This window comes from Cibotium barometz, chromosome 15 (genome assembly GCF_041138505.1).
Source record: "Cibotium barometz isolate CiBa-2024 chromosome 15, ASM4113850v1, whole genome shotgun sequence".
Classification (NCBI taxonomy): domain Eukaryota; kingdom Viridiplantae; phylum Streptophyta; class Polypodiopsida; order Cyatheales; family Cibotiaceae; genus Cibotium; species Cibotium barometz.
This window is the reverse complement of record NC_141060.1, coordinates 59159587-59169115: the sequence shown is the minus strand read 5'-3', so window position 1 is coordinate 59169115 and position 9529 is coordinate 59159587. Positions and strand designations below refer to the sequence as shown.

Below are 9529 nucleotides of genomic sequence, written 5' to 3'. Positions count from 1 at the left end.
AATAAAAAATCCCAAACATTGAACAAGACAAACCTTTTTTGCATTGTAAAAATTACAGTCAATTTGATTTTCTTTTCTATGATAATGATTGGACCAGCCAGCTGTCAGACATCCTTCATTCATTAAGTTCTCTTGGCTGTTGGAAAGGGCTACAATGTTGAAAACCCCTAGTCAAAACATGGGTTCCACCATGGAAGAAAATGACACCAGGCTACTGAGAAATTGGCAGGGTATGATAGAAATAGTGTAAGAACAAACCCAGATTGTCTATATCCACTTGCACTACTAAAAACACTTACTACTCCAAAAATATTCCATTCACTTGTCCCTCTATTTAGCACATACAAAAATAAGTTGAGAGATTTGAGCACTGGTGATGGAGTGAAGCAAGATTAAGTGGAAGAATCAAGTACTTTTGATGAAGTGGAGGCAGGATTTTGATGTGGGCCTCCAGGGCTATAGACCAACAGTAGCACCTCCAGAGCTGTAGACCAACGGTAGCGCCCATGCCTCCCAAAGTGGAAGTACCAGGGTTTGAATCTACTTTGTTGGCATTTACTTTAAATACCCACTCCCGTTGAGGGAAAAAAACTTATCTTAGACCCTGATAGCATTAGGTGATAATGCTCAAAGTTGGCAATCCAAACACCCATTATATGAGGTCCTCGGAAAGTAGCTGAAAAGTTTAGGGCAAAGCCAGGTACTGTCTTGCACCCAAAACAAAGGAGGAGTTCCAAAAACATTTCTACACACCAACCTTCTTGGGAGGCGAATATGTTTAAATGGGTTATGATTGATGTTAAATCACTCTCCAAATGAACCTCCTTAGTGGACAAATTATATATGACGGGTACTTGCCTCACTCTGTAACCTCACCCACCAAGCTGCCAATTCCCAACAATAACCCCACCACTATATTAATCAGTCACAAGCCATTTCTTGTGCAATTTGTGTAAGCTAATTTGCAAAAATTAACCATAAACATGATGAAATAGGGTATTAGGGAAGCATTAACATCCTGCAACCTCACTAAAATTAACAACTTCGCAGCTGTGCTGAATTAAACTCAGTTATATAACCTTCCACACAGCTATTTGAACAAAAGAACTGGGCAATCCCATACATTGCTCACTGTGTCTGAGCTGAACTCTCAGAATGAAAAGTCCTCTGCTCTGCAGAGCTAAACAAAAGTAAAAGAATCCACGCATCCATATCAAGTGTTTACAGAGCCAAGGGAAGTACGGACAGTTTGTAAAATTGCATCAAACTATTGCAAATGTAGATGTACCCAACACATACTCAACTTTCAGCTAGCCCAAGTGATGAACTTGACAAACAATTGAGGGATACAACCAGTGTGCACCAACTGTTAACTGCTTCCAACAATTAAGGGATAAACAAAATGACAATGCCCAACCTTAATCGCCCCCTTTTTTTGCTGGATTCTTAATAAGACTATCTTGACAGTCTAGACTGCTAATACAAGGAAAAAACAAAACTTCCCAAATTGTTATCTGTATGTACCTCAATTTCTTCTCAGCTGTTGTGAAATGAATGAAGGTTTGTCACCAACTCTATTAAAGGAAACAAAGCCCTGACATGACTTTACTTCTTGAAGCTGGCGGCTGCTAATGCGATTGAAATGCCAATTGCTACCTTCAAAAAATTGTTATCTTGTAGCCTATTACCATTGGTATCGAATCTCTTTAGCCACTTCAAAAAAATGGCCGACATTTTCCTCAGGAGTTCCCACTAGTACACCATGGCCAAGATTTAAAATGTGCTTGTGCTGTCCAGCCTTGGCTATGGTATCATGGATTCTCTTTGTGATAAAGTCTTTTGTTCCAAACAAAACACCCGGATCAACATTCCCTTGTACAGCTAAATGAGAACCCAACCTGTGCCTAGCCTCAGCCATGTCTACTGACCAGTCCACACTAATCACATCCGCACCAGCTGATGCCATCCTCTCAAGCAAGCCACCACTTCCACTTGCATACAAAATAATTGGAAGATTGGGGTGAGTGCTCTTGACATCACTTATTATCTGCTTCAGATACGGCAGGCTAAACTCCTCAAAATCTACCGGACTCAATTGGGTTGCCCAAGAATCAAAAATCTGAACCACCTGTGCTTCATGATCAGCCTGATAGCGTATATACCTTGTGATTGAACATGCAATTTTCTGTAGTAGGGAATGCAGAACCTGTATCCCAAAGCAGATCTCAGAACACGTTCAGCAGCACACCGCCAAAAAGAAAACAAAGTTGATCAATGATTAGACACTTGAATATGATGAGGTCGAGACTGACCTTCGGAGATCCAAATGCCAGCCTTTTGATGTGTGTGTAGTTTTTGGAGGAGCCACCTTCCACTATGTAAGAAGCCAGGGTGAAAGGAGCACCAACAAATCCTAGAATGGCAGCCGCATTGCCCACCTGTTTAGATGATTATGTTTTGCAATGACTATCTAACAGAAGGCATTGCTTCCCTCACAATAAAGGCAAACATATACAAACAGTTGACAGAGGTTCACGCTTACTTCGGCCTTCAGAGCCCTAAGTGTCTCCCCAACATAAGGGACAGCTTCTTCAGGAATCAGATCCCTCACCTCCGTAACATCCACGGCACAACGGATTGGCTTGTGGATGATGGGGCCTTTACCTTTGATGATATCAAATGGGATGTTCATACCAGTGAGGGGAGTCAGAATATCAGAAAACAAAATCACCTGCACAATAAAATAGAGGCTCATCTTGGGCAATTCAAGGCCAACCCGGTAATTCAGACTCAAGTGGCTGAGCTGGTGAGTGATATCGCAAGATCTTACGCTAGAGATGACTGGCACAAACATTGCTATAGAGATGATTGGCACAAGCATGTTCTGAAAGTGCAAACCGTTAAAACTGCCTACTTTTAATTGTGTACACTCACTCCATCAGGCTGGAACTTTTAATTGTGTACACTCACTCCATCAGGCTGGAACTTTTTCCAAGGTTGCAGAGAGATCTCATTAGAGAGAGCAACGTTCTCAGACCTTTCTCGGAAGGAGGGATACTTCTCACATAGATCTCGATATGTCTGTTTACAAAACCACCATTAGAGGCAAGGCCATGAGAGAGTAACCTACTTAGATATGGTCAAATGAAAGGGTAAGCCTACTAGTGACTATGATTAGCAACATAAAGTAGTTTCTTAAACCAAGCAATAAAGCACTTAGCATCTAGAGGCCTGACTTGCCTTCATGTATCTGCCCGCTTGCCTCATTAACCACACAGGGGGCCTATCAACTTTCTCTCCTCTCACAGCTCGCAACAAAAGGGGCTCTGTTGGTTGTAATACAGCAATTTTTTCAGCTGACTCTGGCGACAATAACAAAGAGAGATCAGGAGATAATTCTCTATTTGAAAGCATAAAAAAATGAACTCACACAATTCCACCTGACATGTATACAACTACAGAACTATGTACGTGATACACTATCAGCAACAAATAGGTCGTTAGAACTAGGAAGGTAGTGAAATAGCAACTGAAATCCACAAGTACAACTACCCAAGACACACAATACAACATCAATAACGAGTCAAAAGTAAAGACCATATACCCATAAGTTAAAGAAGCGCATGCTGTCCTGAGGATACATGAACTAGCAACCTGTAGTGTTTACCAAGACAACCGAACTTTCTTGCAGAGAAGAGGAACGACAACTTGGAATGCGTGAATTTCCACAAAAACATGTAGCAAAGGCAATTGGAGCAATTCTAATTAGGCAATACTACAGCTATTACAAACGGTATGATTGCTGATATGAAGTTCCTCTTAGCAGATAATAATGGGGACCCAAAGCAGCATGAACATACTATGGCCATAACTTGGTTGACAGTGATGCAGAACCTGTTGGATTATCTCAGCCTCAGTGGTCTGGGCTGTGTCTAGGTTGTTTTGCTGTGAGCACCCTCTAGGTGTGAATGTTCCTTATTAAGGGTTAGGTCAAAAGATAAAGGCCTTGGTGCCTATATATACATTGTACCTGGTGTGAGCATTATTATCTAATACAGACGTGCAATCTCTCTCTCACTTGAGCTCTATTGCATCTCTCTCTCTCTCTCTCTCTCTCTCTCTCTCTCTCTCTCTAACCCTTGTGCTTCACAGCCATGGCTTGAGCTCCATATCTCTTCTCCCTCAAGCCTAATCTGCTACACGCACACATCCAACCTCCAACCTCCATAGCCTGGACCTCTATGTTTTCTACATGGTATCAGAGCCATAGCCATCATCTTGCATTTTTTTCCATGTGAGCTCTGCGATTTTCTTATCCATCATCTGTGTTTCTGTTCACACTGTGTACGAGCTTGCGTTCTTCCTTCTGAAGAGGCTACCCTTTTTGGCATTTTCCTCTGTTCGCTGGCTTGGAGGACTGCAGTGTGTAAACACCGCCCTCCTACATTGCGTACAACTGCCAACACACATCTCCTGTTTGCCTGCCCTGCAGTGACTACATAGCCATCAAGTTTCAACCAATCCTCTGCCCGCACTAGAAACGCAGCCTGGCTCTCTGAACGTTGCCTCCCTCAACCAACCAGAGCCGTGGCCCGCCCATTACATTGGCTGCTCACAGGTTCCGCTCACCACGGCCCAGCCGCCGCCCGCTGCTTCTTCCAGCCACCCCTCCCACTGTGCGCCTGGCTGGCTGTGCCGCCTGTTGGAGTCTTCTGGAGATTGTGTTCACCTCCAGAGCAGCTTTGGTTGCATTTTATGTTTGGGCCCTCTGCGCATTATCACCACGTCCCCATGGCAGCAGCCACCTCCAGCACATCAATTTGGCTATGTTAAGTCCACATTACAAACTGCATATTTGATATGAACTAAGGTAAAAGATCATCAAAAACCTATTGCTTTCATTGTATCTTGGTGCTTCTCTGCTCCACAGTCCTCTGCATCAGAGATTAAGCTTCTGCAGCATGACAAACTTGGGGCTTTTCTGCAAAATGGACAAAATCAATTTAAACCAAGGACAATCCCAACAAATTTGAGGGCTTCTCAAGCATATCCCTCTGGCATCAAGATGAAGCCTTTGCTTCGACAAAAATTTGGGGATTTCTCTCTTTTGCTTCAACCACATGCCATTCCGGGTCCTCTGACCTGGCCTGTGAGCCTAATGGTTGAGTCTGGGGATCTCTACCCAGGTTGTCCCCCAAAAGCTGAGTATTTTGGGAGTCTTTTTGGAGGAGTTGTAATGCCTTGATATTATTAAAGACAAAGATGTATTCTTATCCCAATTAGGAGTTAGGAGGGGTGACTAAGCAATAATCTCAGCTTTGGTCATAAGCTAATTGAGGGAATAGTAACGGCATGGGAGGTGTGCATGGCTAGGTCGCCTCTCTGCAGTGATGTGATGGAGTTGGAGGTTGGTTGCTTCTTTTGCGTTTGGTGTGTGCTAGAATTATCTCAGCCACAGTGGTGTGGGCTATGTAAAGGTTATTTTGGTGTGAATGCCCTCTAGGTGTGAATGCCTCTTATTAAGGGTTAGGTCAAAAGATAAAGGCCTTAGTGCCTGTAAATACATTGTACATGGCGTGAGTGTTATTATTTAATACAATCATTGTGTTCATGTGTAATCTCACTCTTGAGCTCTATTGCATCTCTCTCTCACACTCTCATTCTCTCATGCTTCACAGCCATGGCTTGAGCTCCATATCTCTTCTCCCTCAAGCCTAATCTCCTACACGCACACATCTAAATCATGAAGCTGTTCCAACCTCCACAGCCTGGACCTCCATGTTTTCTACAGGATCAACACACTAACTATGACTATACGATTGCCAATGCAATCAATGTCTTTCAAGTGTAAAAAAGACTTTGACTTGAAATGTGGCAAAGGTAGCTACATATAACTCATTTGAGGTGGTAACCCCCACTTGTCCTTGTCGTGACAGATCATGCTACAAATGAAGGCTGACAATGTATGGACAGGAGTCGTCAAATTGCTTGCCTGCCCCTCACTGGATGGGGTGTAAACATACAAAGAGACTACCTATGCTGTAAAAGGCTACTCCCACAAGTAGTAAATGTTAATTAAAACCCCGTTCACATAAGCCTGCAATCAAATGTGAAATTACGTGGCAATTTGGTTGCAGACCTGCAGAACTTACAGCTACAAACCACAATGTGGACAATCAGGAAGGAAAAAAATCCAACCAGCACAGACCCAAAACTTACAGAAAGTAGACCTTAGTAAGACATTAAGCCACCCAAAATGAAAAAAGGAAAATAAAACACACAACACAAATTTACAGCAAAACTGAACAAGCCTTCATCCACCCAAAAAAAAAAAGATTTCCGCAATTCAAAGAGGGATCAGGTACCCAGTTAGCAACAAAAAAGAAAAAGAAAAAAAAAGAGAAATAACCACATCAAGGGCAGATGAGCCTTGCATTGTCGTACCGGTTGCCACAGTCTGAGCCACGCAGAGGAGGGCGAAACGGGAGCGCTGTCTGGAGTCTTTAAAGACAGGTAAAGTTTCCGAGGAGAGGGCATGGTGGAGGGGCGAGCTCAGGAAACCAGTGGAGTGCGTCGAGAACGGTGGAGCCGATGATCTGTGCACCGCAGGGCTGCACACAGAGGAGGAGAACGCCATAGCCGTCCCTTTCTTTTGCTTCTTCTCCACTTATGCCGTACACTTCAGAAACCCTTAATCTCCCCCTGTTTCTCCGCTGCCCTACCCCGTAATTGGGCCTCTTCTCGCAGCTCAGCTGCAATGAAGGGGGGCAACAATGCGTGTAGATAAGGCAGTATGCACCTGTGGGTCCTATCCACCCAATCCGCTTGCCTCTTCTTTATCAAATTATCCCCTTCAAAATTGAAATTGAGAACATTATTATATATATTCAAGTAGAGTATCATCAATAACAAATACTGATAAATGGTTACATAATAGGTACTTTTCCTATATAGAAATTTCTACAGCTCAGAAATCCTTCTTATACATTGCAGCAAAAAAAAAGAGGAAAATTCATGTGGGGCCAAGCTCACCATTAGCATAAGAGATAAATTGATAAATACCAAGACAAGACATGTTGTTTTGAAGAAGACAATTCAGGCAAAAAACTCCCATGTGAGAGAGAGAGAGAGAGAGAGAGAGAGAGAGAGAGAGACTATGCCAGATGCAAAACATGTTAGGATTTACTCCCAAAATTATGCCCACTACAACCAAACGAGAGAGAGAGAGAGAGAGAAACGACTATGAAAGGGTTTTCTCTATGTGGCCACCAAGAGAAGGGTTTTCTCTATGTGGCCACCATGGTTGTGAGAGAGGGGTTTTCGTGAGAAATAAAGAGAGAAAGAGAGAATTCGAAGGAGTAAATGAAGAAGTGGTAGCTATATCCTCGTTAGAGCCACTTTGGACAAGGACTCTTTCCTCACATTTTCCCACTTTCTTCACACTCCAAAGTCTTAGCAGTCTCTCTTGTTTTGACAATTGCTGCTCTTACAAACTCTCTCTCTCTCTCTCTCTCTCTCTCTCACACACACACACACACACATCAACAACATGCATATATGAGCTCCTACGTGCACGCGCGCGCGTGTGTGTGTGTAACACCACATTTTCATGTGGTTGGAGAGCAGCACACTTTCTCTCCAAAGAATTATAAAGACCAAGGAATGAAGAAAAGACATGCAATCTTGTCGATACAAGTTTAAGAAACATAACTTTGGTTTGAGTAGTCCACAATATGTAACATGTCAAAGTTCTAAGCACCTTCATATTGAGTTTATAGCATCCTTGTTTAAAGATCTAAGCACCTAAATACTGAGTGTATAGCATGTTGTTTAACTTTGTGGCATCTTGCACTATAATGCGAATATATAATAAATAAATAGATCTCTGTATATATATATATAATCGTATTTTCATGTGGCTGAAGAGCGGCACACTTTCTGGCCACACAAAATTTTTAAGAACAAGGAATGTGTTCTTCTTTGGGAAATCTCGGTGATACAAGGTTTGGAATAAGGAACAAAGAAATGTGCCCTTTCTAGATTTCAATTTCAAGACCAAGAAATGACGGAACATTATTTCTTGAAAGGTTTTATGTCATCTAGCCTGTAATGGCATGTGAGAGCTCAACCGAATGTGGAGCCCAAACACCATAGTGTGAATGGCGAGTGCATCCATGGTCTACATGGAGGATGAATTCTAGCATCCATTACACATGAAATTAGCATTTCCAAGCATCATAGCTAAAGATGAACAAGAGAGAGAATCCATATGTGTATGTAGCAAAGAGAAAGATACACAATGGCCTAAGTGTGTTAACCTCTCACCCAGAGGATGGCTTGAAAGCTAGCCATGAGCCGTGACCATAGATGGCCATCTCCATAGTAGGAGCCAAAGGGACAATGGAATGTCCAAGATTAGTAAAATGTCAAAAGGTCCTATCCATGTGCCCAAGGCCCTATTTATAGTGTTTTACCCATGGGCCCATTTACATGTATGCTATAAGTTCATGACAAACCATCCCTTCCCACAAAGGTTTCTTCCTCGAAACCTAAATACAACCAGCCAAGGCATCAGCATCTCCCGAGTAAGGCATCGCCATGACAAGAGTGATCCGAGAATGATGTAGCCTCCCAGATCAAATGGTAATGTGATCCATATGTCCATTATCATGAAGACTAATAGAGTACTCGTACCATATGGAATGAGACATGGTAAAATCTCATAAATCCCAAGTATGCCTCATGTGGATGACCATACCAACATCACATGGAAGAATAAGATCATGGTCCCTCGAATGCAAAACATCATGCCCACGCATAACCGTACAATTCATGAGTATCCACGTGAGCTTCAAAACTGCATCATCTACCCATAAGAGTCCTTCCGGATCATGAGGCATGTCAACATGATGATCCACAAAAACATAGTAGGGAATTATCTCCCCAAAAAGCATATCACCAAGTGGATAATCCATCAAATGACATGTATGATCAAAATTCGGCCCATCAAAACAAAATCCTTCCACATGGGCATCCCAAATATCCATAGAAAATGCATCCTTCATGATGAGTAATGATCTTTGGAAATCCCCATGTGGCTCCAAATCCAAATCTCCAGGATAGAAAGCTTCACGATCATGCGACGATGAATGAGAGTACATAGATGCTACTTCCCATTGCTCTATGTAGAAGTTTATGCCCATGCATAACCAATATGAGCATAAGTCCATAACATCAACAAAAGAGAAGCTTTCATATGACATAGCTTCCTTTATGCAATTGATTTCCAATCCATCATCTTTCCAAGTGGTATAAGCATCAAAATAATCCATGTCATAATCACTTGTCTCTTCCAACTTAGGAGTATATGTCTCTTCTAAAATCATAGGAAGCATCATCATCTCTTCATGCTTAAGATCCACGCATGAATCAACACCGCATGACATAGGTGCATCCTTATTCTCAAAATATGCAAGAAAACACCGTCCGTAAAGTGGAAAAGAGTTTCTGTTCTTGCATACAAGTTGTC

At 42.3% G+C, this 9529-nt stretch overlaps 1 protein-coding gene across 1 annotated transcript; it reads right to left on the bottom strand.

Moving 5' to 3' along the window:
• Positions 1–1051: 1051 nt before the first annotated feature.
• On the bottom strand, positions 1052–6856 carry HEME2 (Uroporphyrinogen decarboxylase). Its single transcript, XM_086809880.1, has 6 exons — positions 6445–6856; positions 3241–3362; positions 2971–3081; positions 2543–2731; positions 2313–2438; positions 1052–2206 (listed from the first exon to the last, which is right to left on the bottom strand). The coding sequence occupies exons 1-6, from the start codon at positions 6635–6637 to the stop codon at positions 1685–1687; spliced, it is 1263 nt and encodes a 420-aa protein (XP_086666006.1). The 5' UTR covers positions 6638–6856; the 3' UTR covers positions 1052–1684.
• Positions 6857–9529: the final 2673 nt, after the last annotated feature.

Coding starts and splice junctions, on each gene's coding strand:
- HEME2 (XM_086809880.1), bottom strand. CDS start 6,637: ATGGCGTTCTCCTCCTCTGTGTGCAGCCCTGCGGTGCACAGATCATCG. Junction 3,363..6,444: donor GGCTCAGACTGTGGCAACCG/GTACGACAATGC, acceptor TATTGTCGCCAG/AGTCAGCTGAAAAAATTGCT. Junction 2,439..2,542: donor TTAGGGCTCTGAAGGCCGAA/GTAAGCGTGAAC, acceptor TCATCTAAACAG/GTGGGCAATGCGGCTGCCAT.